The sequence below is a fragment of the Falco punctatus genome (genome assembly GCF_963210335.1).
Source record: "Falco punctatus genome assembly, chromosome: 7".
NCBI lineage: Eukaryota > Metazoa > Chordata > Aves > Falconiformes > Falconidae > Falco > Falco punctatus.
The window spans coordinates 37475402-37500474 of NC_137587.1; the positions used below are offsets into that span (position 1 = coordinate 37475402).

A 25073-nucleotide genomic window follows, 5' to 3' on the forward strand; every position below is an offset into this window, starting at 1 on the left:
GTTTTCCTAGGAAGGACACAAACAGTGTCTTCTGTGGTGTTTTTAAGAGCAGATTTAAAAGGAAAATGAATAAAAATGTAAAAGAAAATGAGCAAGGAAACTGGATACATGCACATGCTACCTCTCTGTTCTGTTTACAGCCCAGCTGTGCTAACAGGCCTTCTGTTCACTTCAGATTAGCAGAGAAAGATGCAGAAAGTGTGCAGCATTACCCATTTGAGTGGTAAAATAGTTAAATTCCATCAGTTTGGAAAAGTTCTCAGTTGTGCAATCCTGCCTTTTGGCATGAAATGTAAAGGCAGAATTTCAGTCATTTTAGCATCCTGTGGCAAATAGTTCCCTGCTCTTGTCATTTAAAAAACCCCAAACCACCAAAACCCAAACTATGATATGCTATTTCTTTGCTATGCACATATATCAAGCTTTTAAAACTACCTGGCTCCTGTCCGATCATTACTTCTTTTGACCAGGGAAAAGTTTTATGTTGACATTTAGAGCCTGCAGATGCCGTGGCCAGATAGTTTTTAATGTGTGCACTTTTAAGTGTCTTTTGCCTGTTGTTTGCTTTATTTTAATACTGGCATGAATTAATGGATTTTCACTTTAAATAAATACATGTGTGTCAGTTTCTCTCATTCCTTGGACCTCTCTGAGGCTGGTGCCAGAATCTGGAGGTCCTCCCTCCTCTCTAATCTGCCCCATTAAAGCTGGGGGGAGAGTGCTAGTCTGCCTGTTGGGGTCAGAGCCCTCTCAGAGGGAAGCAGAGGAGCAGTGCTGATTCTGCAGTGCAGTTGGTTGATCCAGTGGCAAACAAGGGCGCTGAGCTCTGTTTACAGTCTGAATGGCTCCCCTTTCAGAGCTGTCGGATTAAATACAGTGCCACGACGATGTTTCTCCCTTTATGTGACTAGAGGGCAAAAACCTTGGATCCCTCAGTATGCTCTAACTTCCTGTGAGGTTACGGAAAATACTGCTGCAATTAGACAGCTGTACCAGCCCCTGTGTTCCCTAATTAATTTCCTTTCTACTAGTTTCTCAGCTTTTTCCACCACTGCTGTACTTCAGGTTCTGTCCTTTCTAAGTTTTTTCAAGATCTACGTTAGTTGAAAGAACTTGCTTCAGGCTGAAATTTAGCTTGAACAGTCATTGAAGATAGCTAGAAATAGATTTTCTATCTACAGGAGAAATGTGTTCTAAGTACAGAATTATAAATCAGTAAACACAGATAATTTGGGGTTGCTGTGGAGTTTTGAGTTTGGGGGGTTATTCTGCTAAATGCCACTTGAGTGAGTAATTTGCAATGTGAATTGCTATATGGGTGTTTTCTTCAGTGAAAACGGTGGTTATTAGTCACTCATCTATTTAATATGCCAGTGGATCATTTAAAATAAGTTCTATAAATTATCAGACTAAAACAAGGGAAAAAATGTCTCCTAATAGTCCCTGGTTGTCCATGGCAATTGTACTTACATGCAATTTCAGGTGGTGTGAGGGATCTCATTAGACTAAGTTAAGATTGTGTAGGCATGTATGTGTGTAAGTCACCTGTGAAAAGCGGGTCATTTGTTCAGTGTGACTGCAAGAAGCCAAGAGACCTTAGTTTTGGATAATTTCAGTGGGAGCTGAGGATAGCCAGCATCTCTTTAAGAGGCCTGGGCAAAACAGAGTCCATATTCTGAAGGCCATTTGTTTGCATGGATACCAACAGGCTTTTCAAGCACAGACCCTTGCCAGCATCTCTTCTTTATTTTAATGAAGTATAAGGTTTTGAAAATATGTTAAAATTTGAAAGAAAGGCACTTTGAAAGAAACCTCTCTGGTTAATTTCCCAGAATTTTTCCTGTTGCATTTACTTCCTTGTGTTCTCTTGTGGCACTTGTTTGAGCTACGGCTGACCCTTGTCATCAGTTTTCTGCTCCAGGGAGATAGGACAGGTCCTGCGTTTCCCAGATTTTTAATTAATGCTTGAGGTCCCTGAAGACTGTTTCCTAGGTCATTTAGTCCCTCTTCCCTTGTGAAGGAAGGACTGTTCTCTTTCAGTAGTTTAACCAATCATTTCTGTTCATTTGCATTTTGAGTGAGTGTTCCAAGCAGGAGGACTCATGGAGAAGAACTTTGTTCTAATGTTTAGCACTGTCAAAAGGCATTTCATGCATTCTTTGTCTTTTCTAGGTACTGGCAGTGGCTCCCTCTCCCATGCTCTCATCAGGACAGTGGCTCCCACAGGGCATCTGTACACGGTGGAGTTCCACCAACAAAGGGCTGAGAAGGCCAGGCAGGAGTTTCGAGAGCATGGGGTGGAGCATCTGGTTACCGTGACCAACCAGGATGTCTGCAAAAATGGGTTTGGTGTCTCAAATATTGCAGATGCGGTGTTCCTAGATATTCCGTCTCCATGGGAAGCCATAGGACACGCAAAGTCAGCGTTAAAAGCTGAAGGTAACTGCACTTATCTTTTTCTGTTCAGGAAGTCCTGTGTATGCACACATCTCTGCCTTTGAGCCTTACGCCAGATCTGCTCCCTTCCATACGATCACTGTTCTCAAATGTCAAAGTCTCTAGGCATTTCTAAGGCTGAAAAAACTTCAAAAGAGGTCTTGAATTTACAGTGGAGATTTGAAAGGAGGACAACCTTTTCCTACAGGCCTGTGCTAGCTGCTACAATTAGCATGGGCAGTTCATAAAAACCCCTTTGAACCTTTGTCAAGTACATTTTGCTAGATCTGAGGTGTGTGGGAAGCAGTAAATGCTGAAAGCAAATTTCTTTGGCAATTCAGGGAAAGGTGTTTGTATAAAAGGTGTTCAGATGCACTTCACATCAATCATTGATTGGACCTATTTAACAGAGCACCCCATCAGTAATGTTAAAGAAAATGCGGTTATACTTAAATGTGCTGGCCAATTTCCGCCTTAAATCTCTGCTGTTTGAGCTCATGAGAAGTTTGCCATGGGTTGCAGTGGGAATGGAACATAAAGGTTGTTCTAGCTTACGCCACTTACTCTGCGGTTGTGACAGCAAGTGAGAACTGCTGTTGAGGTATTGGATGGATTTTGTCAGTTTATTGTAAATCTTTTCCCTGGTGAAAAATAAGCTTCAGTGAATAAATTGTTCTTTTATCCTGGAATAAGTTTTCCCCTAATTAATGTTATACTAGTGTAACTATAACTAGTGTGGATCTGAACTACCTTGTGCCAGATCACTTCTGTCTATAAAAGTCACTTTTCTAATCAAAAGAGCATGGAGTGCTGAACAGTGCCTGTGCCAGGATGTGAGTTTAGTAAAACTTGCTTATGTGCCAAGGACCAGTTCTTTTCTTAAAATATGTAATCACAGGCTTAACTTTAAGTGAATTGCTAGGTCTTGATATCACAGGATTTAAGCTGGTTCTTAAAGGTCGTTGAATGTGCATTACGTTGCTGAGTCAGGACTAGCCCAGCTGTTAGGCTACCTCAACTACTACTGAAAATTTTCTAGAAGGCTTTCCGATACTAACATTAGCACACGCTTTCTTTAAAAAGAAAATAGAGACTTGTTAGTGCTCTGTACCTGCAAGGGTTACAGCTCAATTTGTAGCTGCTTTCCAGTGTGTCCTGGGAAAAAAATAATTTTCACTGCACTGTACGATGCCCTTCCCATGCTCAAATTATCTAATCTAGTGAGCACAACACTCAGCTGACTTCCCAGCTTAGAAGGCGCTGCATTGCGCAGTCCAATTTGAATTATTTAAGTGGTGCATGTTTAGAATACTAAGCAGAGCTGCATGAACAGTTCCAAGTTTTGAATTGTCTCACTCCAGCAATTGAAATCCTGGAAAAGGTATTATGGTTCCAAACTGGCCATACCATCTGGCTGTACATTTTTGCACTGTGCTACAAGGTTACATCTGGCAATATAAATAATACTTCAAAATCCCACGTTTTTGTGTTTGTGAAGTGGCATCATGCATTTTATGTACCAGTCAGAAGGCGAAGTTGCTGATCCTTGCTGCAGTTTTTGCTGCAAACAGCTACCAGTGTCTAAGATCTGACAGTGGTTGAAAGCTCATCTTTTGTGTTTCATAGTATCTGACTTGAGCTGGGGGCATTTTTTGTATTTTGCTGTTTTGCATATAAACAAAAGCTGGTTTTCTTTTTCATATAAAATCTAATTGATTGCATTAGTAATGGGTACAAGCTTACACATTTCTCTTTTATTCCAAATCACATGGGTAGTTTTGTTATGTTTTTTTTTTACTGCTGTAAAATCTAAAATATGATAGAAGGATATCTGTAACTGCTTCCCTTTCCCTACCACAGGCAGATAACTTTATAGTGCTCCTTTGTTTTGTTTTCAGATAGTTAAAGCTCTTCCGCAGTAGGAACAGTCTGTGCACATACTGCAATTGTTCAGCACCGTTGCAAGGGTTAGTATAGTGATAGAGCATTACTAGAGAAAATGAGCCATTCCACTCCTTTCCCTCCACACCCTCCCTCTCACATCTGGACGGGGTCACATTTGAACCATTCACACTTGGGTTTTATTGTGATGTGCCATGCAAATATTGCAGCTGTACTGCCAGATAGTGGTAATTTAGTCCCTAAAGTCTTAAGGCACTTTGAAATCAGAGCTAAGTGAATTCAATATATAGCATCATCTAGCCTCCTCTTTAAAAGCACAGAATTCGTTATAGATCGTTCATCTGAAACAGTACGTAAGAGAGAGTTCTTAACCTTAACAAAACCTTATCAAATCAGTGTTTTCTCTCTTACTTAAGCTCAAAGTCCTGAATAGTTGCAGCTCCTAGTAGGCTGAGTGTTAATGATCCTCTTTACAGAGTACATCTATCACTCATGTTATGCCTTGCAGTATGCTGTAAATACACCACTTAACAGTAGCTTGGCCTCCCATTTAAAGCACTGCCAATCTCTGAAGAGCTAAAAGAATGAAATGGCACAGTAGGTTTGTGACTAGAAGGTTCCTGTTCTCTGGGGATGTGCTTGGCCAATGCTCAGCCTTGCATCTCAGCTGCATCCTTCTGCACTGATTTCACCAGTCACACTTTCAGAAGAAATGCTGCTCATAATATCTCTCAGGCACTGCTGCACTGCAGAACTTGCTTTCCTTTCCAGACCTGTACTGGTCTTTTGCAGCATCTGCTGATTAATGCTTTTCTATAGTCATAACTGCTGTTTGCAATATCTGACCTTGATGTTTTTGCAAAGTTGCTGTTAGTCCCTTCAGGCTAAAGTTTCAAAAATTAAAAAAAGGAAAAAAACCTATGAGGTAACAAAAATATCCTCAATAGTCTACAGTTCTTAAATGCCCTGAAACTTTTGACTCACAGTCATTTCACAGCTGAATACTGTAGTACTTTGAATATAATTCTGCACCCACCTACTCTACTCTCATAAATATTGTCTTTTTTTTCAGGGCTGTGGAAGATGAGGCAGAAACCCATTTGTACAATAATTTTCATACAGATTTTAAGTTTTCAGGTAGGGAGATGGAAAAATACAGCCATGTATTAAGTTGGATTGGCCTCTTGCATTATAAATTGGTCCTTGGTGGTATTTAAATTAACAGTCTGAGTCACAAAATTATTAAAACCAGCCCTCTTATTTCCTTTCTTTCTTTTAAAGATTTTACTCTTGAACTCGGACTTGCCACTCTCTTGAGCTTCATAAAAACCCTAAATTATGAGTTTTTGAGATTGTGATCCTTGAGATATCACCTGAATCAGATAACATGGTGCTGTCAGGTCTCCCCACAAAACTCTGTAGGGGAAGTTCCCTCTGAAGATCTCCCTGTTTGGGCCTCTGCATTTCCTGCCTTCACAGAAGCCCTTCAGCAGTACTCTGCTCTCTGTAGTAGTAGTTGGTTTTCATTTTCAAAGTCTTATACTTGTTTCGTTTGTACATAGTGGACTTAAAATGAGTCTTGTTTTGCTTCCCACCCCTACCCCCCTTAGCATAGTCATTGATTGTTGTCCTAACCTGTCAGGCTTGGTTATTACAGATGCTGTGTAAGAGAGTAAATAATATCTCATCCTCCTAGTAGCCTGTGGTGCAGGTAAGGCATTGCCTGGTTTAGCTATGTTGAGTTTTCATTTGGGCTCCTCCCCTGAGCTTTAAGGGAATACCACATCCATGTAGAAAGTCTCACTGGCTATTTTTCCTGAGCCCCAGAGGTTATTCATGGTCCCATTTCTAAACCACCCAGGTGTGGCTTTGAGGAGCAGCTGAAATCCCTGGCCACAAGTCTCACGCCTGTGGTATCTGGGTAGACAGCACCCCAGGCTGAATCACACTGAGAAGAGGGCAGTGACTTCAAGGCTGATGTTGTTTGGGCTCAGGCTACCTCAAGAACGCTCAGGGAATGTGTTAGGGCAGGAAGTGGAGCCTGACAGTCTAGTGTGCTGCCATCCTCCACCCATGCAAGTGGTACTCAAAAGTTGGTATCAACGCTTCTCATGTCCCCAGGAGATTGTTTTGGAGTAAATGGATGAAGCAATAAGTGCTTGCTAAAATGACGGCACCAGCCTTTGCTTGCTAGTGTGTACCTGCTTTGATTTGAAGGAGAATTAACTCAAGGTGAGGTTGAAGATCCAGAAACTAATTTTAAGTTGAAGCATATCCTCTCGACATTGAGGAGCCATCTGGTCTAGTGCAAAGCTGCCCTGCTAGGATGTAGGACTGGGTGCTAACCCACAAAGCAGCTTCATCTGGTTCCCAAGCACTGGCTGCTTGCTGAGCCAGCCCCAGTTGTTGTAACTCATTGGAGGGCATTAACGTAGCTCCAGTCTGTCAGGCGTTGGTAGGTCAGGTGCACATGATGGGCCTGGCCTGAAGTAAAAGTGATTTTCTCATGTCTCAAGAGTCAAGCAGAAGGATTCCTGCATCATAATCCATGCTGTGGAATGCTGGCGAAAGCTATTGGCCTTTACACAGCTTGTAGGAAGTAGTTTGGGATGAAGGGAACCTTAAAGGAAGTCATTAGATATACTTCCCCAGTTTGGAGCCAACCAATTTTTTAATTTCCTTGTTGCATGCTTTTGCCAGCCCATAATAGTGAGCAGGAATAAATTCCTTTTGCAGGATGCTCCTACAAATGTAGAGGTTAAGGTCACATTTGCAGAAAATCACATCGAGCTCCTATTAATGAGTTGGCAAGTCTTTTGGAGAAAATTTTCATTTCTGAATCAAGAAACATCCTTTCATTTCTTCCAACAGCCAAATCCTCTAATTTCACTTGTCAGGGAAGCTACATCAAATCGCCCACGAGCACGCTCACTTAAAGGACGTTCTGTCCCCTTTTACAGAGGCAATATTTTTAGTGTCCTACTAGCACAGAGTAAATGCCACAGTGATGCTGCTCAGTGACTCTCCTGCCTCACCCCTACATAATGATGCCTGTGTGATTTTTTTTCTTCCATGAGATCTTTGTAATATAATCTTCCAATTATGACACTGCACTGAAGTCCCAAAGACCAGAGCAGTCTTTTTTACCAGGGATAAAAATGCTGTGTTGTATTCTTTACATCAAAGAGTAATTTCTAAAATTACAGGCCTTTTTCCCTGGAACTTAATGGTGCTGCACTACATATGTTCTTTTTGCATCTTCTGAATAATACTGAGATGATGAAAAAACTTGCCAGAGCACTTGTGACATATACTATAACCTACAGAAGTGAGAGCACATAACTTGGACGTGTTTTCTATATTGGAAGCGTGCACTGAAGTTCTTGTCAATCGGGTAGCACTGCCACATCTTCCATACTTGAAACTTGATGCAGTTGTTAGCTAAATAGAACTGGTAGAGGTGTTAGTCCTTGCTCAGACAAACCAGAAACAAAATTATTTGTTGGAGTTGCACAGGAACCTCCTACGAACTGCTCTTGAAGGAGTAGCAAGTTTCAAGGCACTGACCTCTTGTAAAGATGCAAGGGTGTGTCCCTTGATTACAAATTAGATACTGTCTGGTAAAATGTACAGTGCTATGTGGATGCAAATCTTCTTTATTTCCCCTTCCCTTAAGCTCTCTTCTCTAATCATTCCAGTCTGAATTGTACTTAAGTTTTCATATCCTCTCGACCCTGTTGCTGGTTACAATGACTGCCAGGACGGTGTGGGCTTGTTCCAGCCTACGGGTTTGGGAGATTTAACCTCTCCGTTAAATGTTTCAAACTAACTCACTCCGTGTAAAACTGAAGATAGAAAAAAATTTCAAGTCTTTCATACAGTCTCATTATTCTCTTCTCCTCAACTGAAGCACTTGTCAGATGCATTATACATGAATAAACACATTTTTAGACAGCTCTTCAGATCAAAAAGCTCACACAGCTTCCTAATGTGAACAGGATTAATCTCAGTTAATTACTATATCAATTTATGATGACACACAGATCTCATTAACCAAATTTAGGAACGGTAGTTTTCCTAAAAGGAGGGCTCTGCAAGATAACAAACTCAGTTTGTACTAAAAAGCTTCCGTTTGGTTGTTTTCACTGCTCTCTAGTCTAGTCCTCCCCTTTGTGATCCACAGACAGAGCAGTGTGCCCCTGTGAGTGGAGAGGGAGGGAGTACATGTCTTTTCTTCATTCACTAAGGAATCCTTGGCATGGCCAAGACAAAGCAATGCATATTCAAGTCCTCTAAGCCCTAAATGCCTCTTGATGTGTAAAGGACAAGAGGGCTCTTAGAGAATCTGAGAATTGTGAATGCTGAAATCTAGATTTATATCTGTTTGGTGACTGTGACAGAAGGGGTGTTGCCTAGCTGGTAATCTGACAGGGGTACAGAGGGCAGCCCACAGTGCAGAGAATTCAGAAGCATCTGGTCTGTTGAAGATGATGGCATCTCTGCTCCTAGAACAGATGAGCATGTCCTTTTTAGTGCTGATTTTCTACTGCTCAGTCCGCTTTTTTTTTGCTGGTCTAAACACACCATGGCAATTGAATTTTCCTAAATCTTTCTATTTTAGACAGCCTCTCACAGTCTGGAACAGCAGGTTTTTTTGCCTTCCAACCTTCTGCTAATTGTAGCTTTCCAATCTTCTCTTAATATCTGCTTAATCAAACAAGTCCACAGCCTGCAAGTCAGATCTGGCCTGCCTGATGGCATGTACAGGACAAAGCAGAGGAGACACCTCTCCCACTTGTTAATATCCATAAAGACAGATGCTCGGTGGTTCTGCTTCTAAGCTATCTGTAGGTATATTTATGTGGGAGGGATGTATAATAATAACCAGAACAGTAGGTATGAAAGGGAAAAAATAAAATTGGCAGGACTACTAAACCCCACTGGCTGCTCTTAGTTATATGAAATACCAGCTGTTACGCTGTTTTCTCACTCTTCATACCAGAGAAGTCTTCCAGCAGTGCATTAAATAAAGTAACATTTTTTTGCGCTTCCGTTCTGGATATTAGCTATTGCAAGCAAGAGCTTTCTTCTCTACCAAGTGGCTTGAAAGCCTATTTTCTGTAACCCTGCTTCCCAAGCAGTCTGCTTTGCAAGGAAGCAGTCTGATAAATCATAACCAAGCTTGGTGTCGACATGCTGTGCTCAGCTGACCATCCCGAGGCAAAATGAAGGGTGCTCTGCCTTTAACTGAAGGCTTGACAAGAGCTGTGGGTGGCTCTGCAGCTTGTATGGCAACAGCTGTGTGCAGGCTTCTTAGTTTTTGCTGTAAATCTGCAGCATGTGAATTCAAAAGCCTAAGCATATCTTGAAACCCTCATACTCAGAATAAATAAGAACAGTCTTACTGTAAATGTAAATATATTTCCCTTTTTTATTGCAATATAAAACACCAAAACCAAAAAGCCTGAATGAAATAGTAAGTCTCTGGTCTCTCTGGAAATTCTTGCTTTGCAGACAAAGAGTTATTGTGAACTGACATTTAGCTAAGTTAGACATTTGTTCAGTTCCCTACACAATAAGAATATAACATTTTTCTTTGTAACATATGTGCATCATAGTAGCTTTCTAATTATGTAACAGAAATTTCTTGCTGAACTTTTCTCTTTTATATCTGCAAACGTGGTAGAAATGTATATTGCTTTGGCCAGAAAAGATTAACTGCCTGATCCAGAATCATTTTGGTAGCTCTGGCTATCCTGATGAACATATAAATCTAATTTCACGGGAGCTAGCGGACTAGGTGTGCAATTAAATCAGCATCAACAGGTTAATAATGACACATACCAGCATTAATTTTGCAGATGATTATTAGATTAGTTTTTTAATTGTCACTCCGGGGAATTAGTTGTCCAGGGTACTTCGTTCTGAAGATGCGTGATAAGAACCCCTGGCTGTGGAGACTTTATTTCAGGACTAAAATTAAATCCTACTTAGTGTATGCTGTAATGGTCTTGGAAAGTGTTCTTCCCCAGCCGGTACCCGGCACATCATGGCTGCACAGTAACTAGAGTGCTTCAGTGATGCTTTCAGACCTGATGCTTTCTTTTTATAGAGATGTGACTTTAGAAACGAAAAAGGAAAAAAAAAAAGGGGAGTTTGAGATAAAGCAGGCTTCATGTAGTCCCAGTATAGCCTCTATTTTTAGCAGGATGCTTTGCTCTCACTTGCACGGGTTCTTTAACTACTTAGACAACTGGTGTTGGAAGGCTTGACTGGATGAGCCTGGGGGAGGGCTGGGAAGGAATGCAAATCAGGTCAGCAAGCATTTTCATCTGATTGTAGTAAGTAAAACAATAGCTGAAGCTGCATTGCCCAGTGTTCCTTCCCCCAGCACAAAAGCTTTTCAGGAAGGGCAGTTGCCTTGTGGGACACTATGTCCTGGGTGAAAGCACATGCCCTGGCTTTATGGCAGACAGTGTCCTTATAATTCTTTGATCTGATTTGGCTGTGGCTTTTCAGAGTAAATCTGAATCGTTCTATTCTCAGCTGTTAAGGTGACATTGTAGGACTCAGAAAGTTGTAGGGGGCCTATTAATACTCTGTATTTAGAATTAAAAATCTGAACTGCACAGACAAGGAGACAAGTGTTAGTTTATCACTTAAAAGTCCTGTCCTAGAATAGTTTTGAAGCATTGGCTGTAAACCTGCCCCATGTGATATCCAGTAAACTTTAATGCTCAGGAGACATGCCAGTCAGCTTAACTAAAAGGGTAGAAGCCTTAACAGCACTCCATCTATGGCCTGGAGAGATTACTTTATTCTGTACACGCATACCATCATTCCCAAGTAAACACAGCCGCTTTTGTCAGAGGGTGTGTGCGTGCGCGCTTATATTCTAATAGGCAACTCTGTACAGTGTGTGGAGAATGACTTCTGGCTTTGTGTAGGTGCCAACTTCAGTTTGGTGTCTCAGTCCAGAATAGTAGATAGTGATTCCAAAAGAGTCACTGCTCTAAAGGGATCAACTTTAATGGTTTTTTTTTCGTGAAAAAGTGTGGTGGGCAATGCTGGATTTGGAAAATCAATGAATTTGCTGATGCAGTTTTTAAAGGGTCTGAAGCATCTTGTAGGGTTGTCCATGTGTGATTTTGTGCTGACACTTTAAACCTGCATAGTTGCCTCATGGAGATTTTCGTGAAGAATGGTTTCACTTTGTATGATAGAAATTCTATGGGCATCTGGGATAATTTGATTGAAAGTGCTTTGTTTTGGTTTTTGCCCTCTTTTCCACTGCTTCTCTTGTTTTGCAGGCGGCCGCATTTGCTCTTTCTCCCCCTGCATCGAACAAGTCCAAAGAACCTGCCTAGCGATGGAAGAATGTGGTTTTACAGAGATTAACACCTTGGAAATTCTGCTCCGAGTGTACAATGTAAGGACAATTAGCTTGCAAATCCCTGACCTTGGAAAAGCAGCTGAGGATAATTCTAGCACTGACTTTGACAGCAGCAACACATCAAACCAAGGTAGCCCGTGCACTAATCTGCAGCCAGGAACTGTGCAGTTCAAAAGTGGCGTACCACTCAGGGAGATGGTTGGTCACACTGGGTACCTGACCTTTGCCACCAAGAGCCTGTTTTAGTACACGTTGAGTTGGTGTTTGGAGTGTTCTGTGGGTTTGTGTGTGTATTCTGTTTTCATGGTTCTTTTTTGTAGGGCATCCAAATTTTTACTTGTCAGGGAATTCCATATATAGTCAGATTTGGTTGGAATATGCTTTGTTTAAATAGCACACAAGCATTAACCAGAGCAGCATCAAGGGAATGTTGAAGCTTTGGAATGGTGCTTCACTTGCTGTCAGAAAGAAGATAAATGAATAGTGAATGACCATTCATTGGAATGTGCAGAATAAAGATCTCTCCCAATAAGAAAGCAAAACAAACAGCACACAAATTGCAAATAAGTTGGGGTTTTTTCCTCCTCTTTTCTGAATTACTTTCCGAGGTCTCTGTTTTTATTTTTTCCTAGCACCACTAGACACTTTTTTTTCCTACTTTTCTAGTGACTGTGTTGCTCTTAGGAATGTGAAAGTGCCTAATTGCTTCATTTTCGATACGAAAGTTGCAAGGTTATAGGGTTGCCAGCATGACTGATCACAGAATTAGTGTTTCCTTGGAATAGTGTTCAGCTACCCAGAGGTTTATTGGCAGCCCTCAGGAACGCAACCTCTTACTCCATTCCAGGCTGGCATCTGCAAATCATTTTGATTACACAGAGGTCAAAAAAGTGTGCTAATTGTTGAATTTGGTTTCAATTGGTGTATTGTGCTCATCAATTTATAGTAGAAATTTGGACCTGAATTCATGCTGTAGTCTTCTAGTAGATCATCCACTTTCATGGTTGATGAATCCACTGTGAAAATTCACTGAACAGCTGGTTAATATTATCTGAACACCTCTTTGTAAGTGGTGTGGCTGAGGTCCCATTTGTTTGGTGTTTTATGTGTGATGGTCTATTATTTGCCTGCAGCTGAATGACAGAAAGATTGCTTTTGGCAGGATTTCTGTCTCCAAATTACATCAATAATGCAAACTTAGTAAAATCTTCAACCAGCCTTCCTAATGAAGTTTTCAGCATATTTACTCTTTGGTCTTCTATACAGAGCTGATAGGTGTGATGAACTATTTGAATGCTGGATTAAATTTTGTATTTATAGATTGAAATACTTACGCAAATTCATGCAGTTCCTTTTTTTTTTCTGTTTTTAAATAGTAAATTCACAGATATTTTCATTCCAGCCACTAGTACTGTCTCTTGAAGCGTTTAGCTGTGCCTTGTATTCGGTACCTGGATATATTGATTGCCATGTAAGAAAAACAGCCATTCATAAACTGCTGTCTGAACATTTGAACCTGATATCCCTCCCCCATTCTTGACAAAAATAAACAAAGCTAAGCTTTTAACGTGTTATAGCAGAACGCTAATCCGTAATGGTTTAAAGAAAGCTCAACCGATCACGGCAGCAAAGATAAACTGTTGAGCAGATTAAAGGCAGAAAGCAGTTCTGTTGAACTAAATCAGTTATGTAAGTTGGCCTACAACTGTAGGATTTCTCCAGAAATTATGCGAAAGTTCTTTCTGCTGCTGCTGCTGTCCTCCAGAAAGGCGTGCAGTAAACTGCTAACACAGTGGATATGGTTTGGTAGCTGTGTTGTAATGACATGCTTGCATGTGTATTCATACGCATGTTTGTGTGTGCATAAAGCACCCCTGTAGAAGTACAGCTGAGGTGCTACCATAAGCCAAAAGAAAGGATGGGGAAACACAATGTTAATGCTACAAGGTTGCTCTTGACTTCCTTCAAGGTGATTCTCGTTCACCAACAAGTAGGATCCCCAGGCTTCCCCAGGGTAATTCCAGCCCTAGACTTGAATGTTTTTTCCTGACAGACCTTATTTTAAAATAGTGTAACATTTAAACAGGATTAAAGAGGAACAAAGTCACATTTCTGTCCTACAAATAGACGTGGAATGGAAATACCGATGTGTCTTCATGGAGTTTGAAACAAGGCTGATGCCTTTTTGCCTACAAAGCCCAATTCAAAACCCTTTGAAATAAACCATTGACTTTGCATGGTCCCATATTGATTTGATCCCTGCTGAGGAAGGGCAAGCATTGCATAAGAGGAGAAGGATTTCATTTCTGTCTTTGCAATATTAAAAAGGCTTCTGTGTTTTTGTCGCCAATCACAGCCACGGCCAGCAGCACCACACCGCTTCCTGCTGTTGCTTTGTTGTCAGGGTCACAGGGAGGATCCCACACCGTCCAGCATGGACAGTACTGTGCTGCCAAACCCCCCACAGTTTAATTTTGCTTACAGTCACCAGATTACGTTCTGGCTGTATTCCCTGACAAAAGTAGTAAATCAGAAACATGGGTCTTTACCACCACACTGGGGGAATCTGCCTGGGCCATGCTTTCAGAGTCTCATTTCTCTCTTTAATACGTTTAGTCTTCAGTCTGGAATGAAACATCTCTTCTTCCTGCCTTGACACAGTCCAGTTACACATTGGCAGGCTGCACCTTTTATTGCCGCTGTGCACTTGGATCCCTCAGTTGTTGTGGACAAGCACCAGCACACTGTTTACCTGTGCTTTAATTAAAGCATTACAGATCTGTATCTCACTGTGGTTGTTTCCTGCTTACCTGTTAGCACAACACTGTTTTCCTCTGAAGATGTGATCATAAATCTTGCCTGAGAGCCTTAAAGGGATAAAGTAGCAAAAATGCTGGGAACTCACTCTTCAGCTTAATTTCCTGCTCTATCTTCTCCTTAGGTACTTTGGGATACGTGATGGTGAGGGGATGGTTCTTCCTGAGAAGCGTTCCAGAGAAGAGGGTTCTGGTTCATGCTCACTCCCTCGAGAGTACATCTGTGCTCCGTTAGTCCTGGTGAACTGGATGATTGCGGAAGTCATGGTGACCTAGAAAGGAAGGGGGTCCAGAGATGCAGCGAGCCTAGATCTACTTGTAAATAATAGTGCTTGTCCCAGCAAAGTCTGCATCATTTATGTGGATGAGTGCATTGGGCGGCCCACATGTTCATGCCTTACCGGGTTCCTTCTGGACAGAGGCCGGAGAAAACTGCCCTCCTGGGCTGCAGTTTACTGGTGTTCAGTGCTCCCAGCTCACCTCTGATGCTGGTGGGAGCAGTGCAGGCTCAGAATAGGAAAGTTGGGAAAAGTCTGGGCTCTTGGAGGCTGTTGCCAGGCTCCGTCTCAGCTTCTGCTTGCACAAATAAGACAGAGGTACAATAAGAGCAAAGTGGGAGAGTCAGCATTGCATAACCATGATGTTACACCAAAGGTACGTGCAGCTGTGACTGGTCAAAGGAAAGAAGGGGGTTACTCTAGTACCAAAAAGTTCTGTCTGTGTCACCATGAGGGAAAGCTTACATGCTGCTGGCCTCTTGAGTGCTCGTGAGGAACTATGTTGTTCAGATGCCAAAAGAGGGGAGCCAGATTGTGTTATTTCCTTTCTCCCTACGTGACAGCTTCTGAACTGGAATGAATCTGCATCGGTATCAACGCAGGGAACAAATAAACCTTGAAATAAATAGTCAAAAGCAATCCTCCTCACTGGTATCCAGCCTTCTACCTGCATATCTCACCCAGGAGTGCTGTGTCCTTTCGTGGGCTGTTCAGGACACGCTGTTCTCTTCTGCCACAGGGCAACAGCTTTGAACTCTGAGGTTAGCTGGCTGATATGCTGGTAGAAATAAATGCAAAAGCCAGCTGGGAACATTGGCCTGTGGGGCATCTCACTATACCGGCATGTTTCCACCTGGCTGCTAAGGTAGATTGCCTGCAACAGGGTTTCCCTTACCATGGAGTGGTCCCTTCCCATCCATCATCTTCCTCCTTCTGCCCTCAAATCCAAAGCTAACAGCTGTGCTGCTAGCAGGCACCAGCTCTTCCTGGCCCTCCGAGGCAACTCACATTGCACAGTCGGGTTTTTGGCAGAGGCGAGCATTTTCCTCTTCTCTTTTCTGGACCACAAGGCAGGAGTAAAGGCTGTTTTTTGCCACCCATTCAGGACACGCAGCCACAGAGGCCCTGCAGGTACGGCTGCTGCAAGGTGCTGTGGTGAGAAGCCGCCTGACTGCCCTTGACCCTGGGCACCCTGCGAGAGCCTGGTGCTGCCACGGCAGCAGCACAGCATCATTCAAGCTGCTGAAGACCTCAACCTGAAGCTGTTTTGGTGGGGTCAGGGTGGGTTGATGCTGCGTATCTTATTTCTTTGTAGTTCTTAAGAGGATGATTTTCATGAATGGTTCCAGTGGAGCTGTGGAGGAACTCTCCCCAGGGGTCTGGATAGCTGCAGGAAATGTCAGAGACCAGGACTGAGTGAATTCAGAGCTGCTGCTCCCAGAGGTGCTGGCTGAGCAGTCAAAGCTATGTAAGTAGAGGAAGAAGCTTTTTCCATCTTTTTTTGACAGTGCTGATACTGATTCAGCACGAAGCCTGTGTGCATGACTAGGTCTAGTCAGCTGGGAGAAACTGCTGCTTTAGCAACCTCCCTTTGTATTAGGCACCATGCAGGAAGGGAAAGCCTGCAGTGGGATTTTCCTCTCTCATGTTCTTCTGGGGGGCTGTAGTCCCCCCTCCTTCCCTGAGTCAAAAGTACATTAGCAGTAGTTACCCCTAACACAGGTGTCTGCGACTTGGCGTGGCTGGTCCCTGGGCACGTGGAGTGATAGTTTGTGATGCCAAAATATTCTGAGCCGGAACTTATTTTATTCCACTTGAGGGGGGTGAGGGAGATGATGAGATTGTAGGCTTTGTGGTACTTTTACATTGGTCCCCCATGCCCTTAGAAATTGTCCATAAAGCTGTATTTCAGAATAATTTAAAAAAATCAAAACCCACCTATTTGTAGGAATCAGCTGGATTTGAGAACCTAACTGCTTGGAGGAAGAACTGGAAGAAGCAGCAGCAAGGTAGAGAATGATTTCTGCGAGAAGACTCCTCTTTTTCTGGCCTTTTGCAATGAAGAGGCAATTCCCCAGAAGGTTCCAGCTGCTCCCCTTGAAAGCCGTGGATCAGAAATGCCCCTTAGTGAGGATGCTGGTTCAGTCAGGCTGTTTTAACAGGGCATGTATGCTGGGATCTACAGCTGATGGAGTGGAAAGGAGGGAAAAAGAGGAAAAAGTTATTTTAGAGTGCAGTCAGCTCAACCTGTTGGTTATTTCATGCTGTTATTACAAGAGTCGCGGTATGGTCTAAATTACCCTAACAAAATATACAATGTACTTACATATGATACAGAAAAGAATTACCCACTTCAATACATTGTTGGGCAAAGGCATGGGACAAGAGATTTGATTGCCTGTGTTGAGAAATCAGGTTTAAATAAGAAACCAGCTGCAGTTTCTGCATGTTCTCTTGCTGTGTTTTTGTGTCCTCTTCAGACAAGGTAGAAACATTTAAGAAAACACATAATACTTGGGTGGAATATATACCCCACAAGTACACAGATGAGATTGACTTCCAGTTTTTACCACCCAGTGCTCCCAGGAGGATCCTTCATTGACAACATTTCCTCATCGATCTTAGCAGCACTTTAAAGAGAAAGGAAATTGCCCTTTTCCAGCAGAGGAAGCAGGTAGATATTCACATGGTTACAGCGATTACCAGCCTGTGAACACAGGCCAGACCAAGGACAGCAGTGCTGGACTTCTTAAGGTTTCTTATATAGACTATAAACGGGACTGTATCCGCCCTTAACGAGTTGCTGGCACTACACCCAACCCCTACATGTTGCTAGCATTATAGCAACACCAAGAGGCCCAGGTGGGCTAAACACTGCACATAGAGCCTGTCCTGAAGAGCTCACCAGCTGAGCAAGCCACGGGCAGAACAGACATGGTGTGACCGGCACACCCACACAGCGTGTCAGCTAGCCCAGGGCGTTCTCCCAACCTCAGGAACAGCACTGGGTCTTGTGCATTACCCTTCGGAGCATTTTCTGCCTCCAAGGGAATACACAGGGCTTGGTGCTTCCTTCAGACTGAGCAAGCACTTTTGCACCTGCCAGCTCCTTCTGTACCATTTCTGACAGAGGCGTAAGAGTCAAGGTGCAACATACCTCCCTAGCAGAAGAAAATGCAATTCTTCCATATGATAAATCTCTGGAAGAGACATGATTTCTGCTTCCGAAGGGAACAGTTCTTCATTTCTCATGCAGTTTGATTTTGATCCTGCAAACATTTACTCAGGGAGGGGAAGGGATGTAAAATGGCTGCGGCAGGAGGTGGAAGTATCTGCTGCTGTAATGAGAGCATGGTGGTACCTCTGTGTTAGGGAGCTGCAGGCTGCCTGAAGAAAGAGCAGATTTCTCAGAGGTGAAGAGATTTCACGTCCCAGCTCCTACCAACTCCTTACTCATTTATTTCAGTAGGATTTCAGCACAACTGCCTTGATGACCTGGGCCCTGGTTGCACAGGCTTCTTGGGGAATCATACGGCACCATGCTCATTTTAAAGGCTGATGCGTAAGGGGACTGTGCAAGTCAGCGGCAGGGTAGAAAACAGGACCTGACGTCCCAGATTTTCCCTCTGCTAGAAGGGTCACAGCTCCTTCCTAAGTAGCAGTGCTCTTCTATCGCTAAGCCAGAATCTCCTCCAGAGCAAAGCTTTCACATGGCAGCATCTCGTGGCCCACAAGTTCTCACAGTACCTTGAAGCAAATACAGACAGTTGGGTCATGTTCATTGTGTCATGACTCATTACCAAATGAGAGCAAGCAGCCATATCAATGCTTAACGATCTTCTGAAACTTTAATTCATTTTACTCTGTAGCCGTTTTCATTAATTAGCTGGATTGATTTTATACAGATTAAAAATGTAAGTCAATCTCTTTGAAGCAGAAAAGTAGCATTTTAAAATCTATATTCTGTCCCAAGCCTATAAATACATCTGCCTCATAGAAATCAGCTGTTTATGGTTGTTCTTACAGCAGAGAGGATGACTCAAAGAGGCTTATGCACTGCATTGTTTTTATCAGAGCTGAAAAATATCCCAAATTCCCTGGGAATTAGAAAGATCAGTGACTATAGATAGATCCTGTGCTTTTCCCCCATCAGATGAAACAGGGCACTGGTTTCAGATAGTCTGGAGTCACACTAGCAGCAGTCACATTTGGTTGCACTTTTATAGAATACCAGCCAGCATTTTATTTCCTCAAGTAAAAATGCACAAAGCAGAAATACCACATAGGCTGCTAATTGCTCAAAACACCACATAGCCAGCAGTTTCCTCTCTCCCTGCCCCACTTTGTTACAGAGCACCTAAGAGTGGTTGAATTCAATTACACACCCCAAAATAATATTAAAAAACCATGAGCAAGGCTGCAGAGCCACCCGTGCAAAAAGCTAGGGAATCTAATAGAATTAAGGCACTTTCTGAAGCCATTAGTTGTAGGATAAAAAAGGCTAAGTAATGAGTTCATGGATAAGGGACAGAGGGTACAGGTCCTGGCTGGGTCTCACAGGAGCATGGAAGTCACGAATGGCATCCCAGCGTCCGTGCTCGTACTTGAGCAGCTCAACATTGTTACAAATGACCTGGAAAAAGGGCTGAGCACTTAGCCGAGGAAGTCTGCTGATGGCACGAAGTTATTTCTGGCCGTAAGGAGGGGACAGGTTGTGAAGAACTACAGAAGCACTTTACAGGTGAGTCCTTATGAATGACTGACTGGGCAATAAAGTGCAGGTGAAACTCAGTGTAGATAAATGCAAAAGGCTACCAGGGTGAGGGGAAGGGGGGCAATCCTCTCAGGAAGTGTGAGCTGATGGGTGCCAGGCATTGGGGCTGCAGGACGGAGAGAGAAGCTCAGTGGCAGCTCAGAGCGGCAGCTGTTCCAGGCTGAGCCGCACTGCCGAGAGGAGCACTGCCACCCTCTCCAAGGGAAGGGCAAGCTCATTCCTTTTCACAGGAGCTGTTTTAAACCTCCTACCTAAGCGTGACTAAACGAAGCTAATCTAGGAACTCATACCCATTTACTCCAAGGTCCCTCTGTACCTTCCTGGCAGTGATGCTCTAAAGCTCTGTGGCACTTCCCAAAACATGTAATGGCTGTTTGCTGAAAGTCAGAGCCAAGTTCCAGTTGTGTTTTCAACCACAGTAATGAGATTTATATTGCAAAACTCTAGTGGTTCTTAACAGCACATTTGCCCACTTGTAAGATGGGAGGTTTTCATTATTGACTTTGTTTCCTAAACATTTGAAAGCCTTTGAAAAGCAGAGGGCTTGCTCAGCTGTGTCCATAAACATGCAAATTATGCTTGACTTGTTTTCTACCCTGTATTTATCCTCTGAGTATGCATGTTGCTGTTTAGCAAGTGCAGCAGTCCTGTGAGACCAACGATGGAAGGAGCCTCCTACCTGCAGCTCAGCCTGGGGAGCTAAACCTCCTGCTGTCATGCCTAAATTTTTGATGAACTAAAGAGCGAGACTTTTAAATTCCTTCTTTAAACTCTGTTCCACCCCAAAAATGAGGACAGCAACCACCACAGAGCCAGGAAGGGCACCGCCAAGTAGCACCTTTGGTTGCGCTAACTGCTGGAGAGCTGGGCAGCCCTTGTCCTGCGATTGCACCTCCCAGCCCATTTACCCGCACCAGGGTTTGGGCTGCAAGTGGGTGGCTGCAGGGGGAGCAGCCCTGTTCCCCCACTGGGCAGCTCGAGAGACCTTGGGAGATGGCACGGTTCAACAGGAGCGGTCTGTTTTACAGGCGTTAGGATTTTACCAGGAATTTTAAAAGATGGCTCTCTGCCTCGGGAGCAGGCACCGCAGCGAGCACTGCTGCTGGTGCTCTCCCCTGCAAGGCACTGCACAGCTGCGGGAGGTATCTGTTTCACTGCTCCGGATCACAGCTGCCCATAGCATTTCAACTGTTTCTCTGACCAGTAATAATTCCAACTCTTCCACTTCGTTTGGGACAAAAATGCAATAAACAGACACTACAATTTGCATGAAATTTTTCAACAGCCCAGGCTAAAATCAGTCTTTATGTGCTTGGAATTTATTTAAAATAATTGCTATTTATGCTTTTTATTTTTGGCTTTTTACCAATCTAATTAGCATAATTTGACTGTGCTGGAACAAATCTACAAGGTTCCAGAACTGCTTTTGCAGATCATGCAGATTAAACATGAACTAATTAGTAAATTTCTAGTAAAAGCAGACAATGCCCACCAGTCTTCCCACAAGAAGAGAGACAAAACCCAGATGCACCAGTAAAATAGCTACAGATAGAGATATGTGTGAGAACTCTTTGCAAAAGAAAAAAAACCAACCAACAAAGACTTTGGGATATTAAGCAACAGCAGTTAATTTATTATTCTTTTCTTCTAAATATTTCAAGACCTTTTTCTGACTTCAGTTCACTCTTTTGTGGAAATTAAACATGATTCTGTACGAACTAGTAGCCATAAGCCACTGTGGGGTAAAAAAGAAAACGTAGCAGAAGCTAGGAAGACAAATACTGAATTCACCCACGAGTTAGTCCGAGCACGTCCAAAAACCATGACGTCAGTAAAAAGGAAGAAACTCTGACTATCGCCCTGGGAGTGAAACCAAAAAATTCCTTCTCCAATATGCGAAGGCTTCTTGATTCTGAAAGTCGTCTAAAAGTTTCCTCGGGAAGCAACAATAACTCGATCAGAAATGTTCCAGCAGATGATGAAGAACAATAACAGCTGCTCCGAAACTCATGGCAAACAATGGAAAGTCCCCAGCTGATGTGCTCAGTCTTGAACAGCGTCCAAAATTCACAGAATTTCGGAGAAGAGGTAAAAGCAGCTGTCTGCCTGTAAGAGTGGTGTTCGCGCAAGGAGGGAACTGGAATGGCCCCGTAGTTCAAGCCCCATCCAACAACTGCCACTGACAGGCAAAAGCCTAAAAGAATGCACTGGAAAAGTGGGTTCAGCACTGGTCCCAGAGAAGGATGCTGCCTTCCCAGGCTTGGCGTTTGATGGGATAACATGGACAAACTTGGAAAAGTTTCTCTGGAATCAGACCCGTCATGCATGAGGTGACATTGTTAAATGCCAGGCACGTTAAAGTGTTGTTACGTTCCTGTTTGGTTAGTCACACACAGTCGGGGTGCCCTCCTGATCCCACCGGTACCAGTTTTGTGGGAGGTCTCTCGCTTCCATTCGCTGGCGCTGAACTTGCCAAGCTGCCAGTCGGGGCTGATTGGGCCGGACAGGCTCTGCTCTTTGATCTGATCTGATTAACGTCCCACAGCTTTTCCCGTGGGTGGTTACTCGGGGGATATCCGTACACGAGCCTGCTCTAATGAGTTCCCCTTACCGTCACCACCTAAGGCCCTCCTTGCCACACAAGGGCAGGAGGCTGCCACATCTCTGCCCGGAGCCCGGGTTCTCATACCCACTGCAATTAGAGTTAATGAGGAAATCTAAACCAACGGCATCAGAAACGCATTTGGTTCATTACCTTGGAAATACAGATAAAAGAGGCAAGATGGCTTCAAAACCATCTGAAGCATGTCGTGGTGCTGGAGTCTGAGTTTCACGGTGCGGTGCCGGTGCTGCCCCGGCTGCCCGGGATTTGCCCGCTGCCAGCACTCGGGGAATGCTGGGCAGAGCCCTGCGGCAGCACAGGCTGCAGGTGCTGGCACAGCCTTGCAAGGGATTGCGGCTTGTTTAAGAACTGATAGGGAGCTGTGCTGCCATGGGGGCAACAGTGCAAGCCGTGGGGTTTGCTGGTGGAAGGACAAATTCCTCTTTCACCTGCCCAGGACCTGGAGCAACGCTGCGCAGCGAAGCTGTGTGCCCTCCCCACAGTTCAGAGCGGAGCAGCTTTGCACTGCGGTACAGTAGCTGGGGAAAGTCAGCAGGAACAAACTGAAGCCTGGTAACATCACTTCACTTTCATAGCTCTTCCCCCACCACCCACCCCCAAAAAAAGAAGTATTTGGGGAGTCCAAGAGACTTTCCTCATGATACAGCTTCAAAAAAAGAAGATGTGGTTTTAAAAAACAGACCACACTTCTCTGTGAGTGAAGTTTCAACAGCAGAATTATTTCTTTAACAGGAAAATGAAGATAGCATAAAAATTAACCCTTTTCCTGAGCCTTTCACTAAGTATGCGTTTATATTGTCATGTCTTACAAAACTACATAGTCATGTATTTGAAGAGAGCTTGTGTTGCTTATACCCTTTTGGTCAGGTACAATAAATACTCCTAAAATAATCTTAATAAACCTTGTGCAAACAAGCACATTATAAGCACGCTCCCTTCCCCAATTCCTGTCCCTGCCCCATGGAACTGAAATCAGGGTTTCTCCACAACACGGTTAAAGCCTGTGCACAGCCTGAGCAGAGGCTCTGGATCCTCATCCTTGTAGCTAAAATCCCTCTGGAATTTCTGTCAATTTATCCAAAGAGCCACTTGAAAATACTGCACAGGGCTTAAAACCCCCTCCCCCATGCTATTTTCAAGCGCAAGCTCTAGCAGTTCTGAAGCACTTATTCAAATTGCACCCACAACTTTTCATTTTGGACTCTTTTCAATGTGTCAGTTTAAATCTCTTCCCCTTCCTCAGGCAGCTCTCAGGCTGTGCGGTGGCGTTGGGGCTGGTGCCCGAGAGCAGGAACGGTGCAAGGTGCTCTCATGGCAGCGGCACTGCGGGGATGACTTTCCCATCTCGTGGCTTTGCACGTCTTGGTAGGCACGGGGTAGGTCGGTTTCTGCCCCAAAAGGCATGCTGGCGCTTTGGCGTGTGTGAAGCCAATGCAGTCAGTAGCCTTTGCTTTATCTCTTTAATCACCTTTATAGCTTTACCTCCCTGTGTCATGTGCTGCAAATTCAGACATTAGTTACGGATGGGAGTTTCTTGCATTAAAGGTTTTATTTGGGGATAGCGAAGTGGTTGTACCTTTACCACAAATAATTATGCTCCATCATCAGTATGCACTTGCAAAGCAAAAGCTGGGCAGCAGCAGAAAATTCCCCCCTGAGGTGGATGTCCCCCAGAGGCAACACTGCCATGAGCTGCAAAAGCAGGAGGAGGATGCACATGCTGTGCCTGTATGTCCCTGTCACCTCCTGGGACACTGCAGGGATCTGATGTTATCCTGCTGGAGGAACCATCTTCTCTCCCTGCCTGTCTCACCAAGAGCAAGCAGGGAGGAGGAAGCTTCAGAAATCAAGCCCCAGAGCTGGGAAGGCTTTTTCCATGTTCCTTGCTGAAATTGGTCTTTCCACTTCTCTGCCAGCCCTCCTTCTCCCAGTCAGACTGGTCACCGAGGAAATGTTAAACCCCAGGAACGCTGGTGCCAGTCTGGGGAGGGCGCAGGCAGGGAGGCTGCTCCCCTCTGCGGGATGAATCCCTCCAGCTGTGGCAACAGTTTCTTGCAAATTCAAAACCAAGACATCCAGGAAAATGTGATTACCTGTACAGGAAAGCTTCAGCTGATGGAGAGGCGCCAGTGTCCCTGCTTGCTGCTGCCAGACCCGTCTCTGCGTTTGACCTTGGGGGGTCACTCAGGTCCAGCACAGCACCGCCACGGGCAGGAGCTCTGCAGTCTGTCAGCACGAGGCCAGATACTGCTGCTGGCCCTGCCCTTAGCATTCTGCTATCTGTTTATTATTTGTATTAAGCCTTCTAACACACTTGTTTATAACACTAGTTTCTAGTCTACAAAAGCAGCACGGGCATGTGATCGATTATAGGCAAAAAGCAAAGTGAAGGGTGCTTTATAAAGTCAGCGTATTAGCGGTTTATTCAGTAAATTAATGTCTTTTAGAATGCTTGTGTACAATGAAACAAAGATCTGTCATAAATTACGTAGTTCAGGCCTACAATTTATATTTCTGAAAGCCAGGGAATGATCCAATATCATTCAGCCATATCTCTGCACAAAATAAGCAGCTTATACTCTTCATCCAATATGAAAATAAAGTGTTTGGAGGTCTCTGGAGCAGAGTTGCAATAGCCAAGCTCAGCTGTAACACACACTACCTGGAAGCCAGATGAGCTTGTGGTAGCACAGATTAAAAAGGGAACGGTGTGATACAGCCTAGTGCATCCCCTGCCCCTCTCACCTGCATCCTGCTGGCCTGGGTTGCACAGAGGCAATGCTTCAATTTAGGAAAGAAAGTGTTTTTTCATTTTTCTCCGGATCTTCACAAGATATAGCCTGTTCTCAAT

General features: G+C 43.8%; 1 protein-coding gene across 6 annotated transcripts in view; it reads left to right on the forward strand.

Moving 5' to 3' along the window:
• TRMT61A (tRNA methyltransferase 61A) overlaps positions 1-17270 on the forward strand; it is a 28139-nt gene extending 10869 nt beyond the window's left edge. For 2 of the 6 annotated variants that reach the window (XM_080396092.1, XM_080396093.1), the window contains exons 3-4: positions 2173-2439; positions 11649-14515. In XM_080396092.1, coding sequence (XP_080252218.1) covers positions 2173-2439; positions 11649-11977 — 596 coding nt within the window. In that variant the 3' untranslated portion in view covers positions 11978-14515. The other 4 variants (XR_013929566.1, XM_080396094.1, XM_080396095.1 and 1 more) reach the window with 4 other exon arrangements.
• Positions 17271-25073: the final 7803 nt, after the last annotated feature.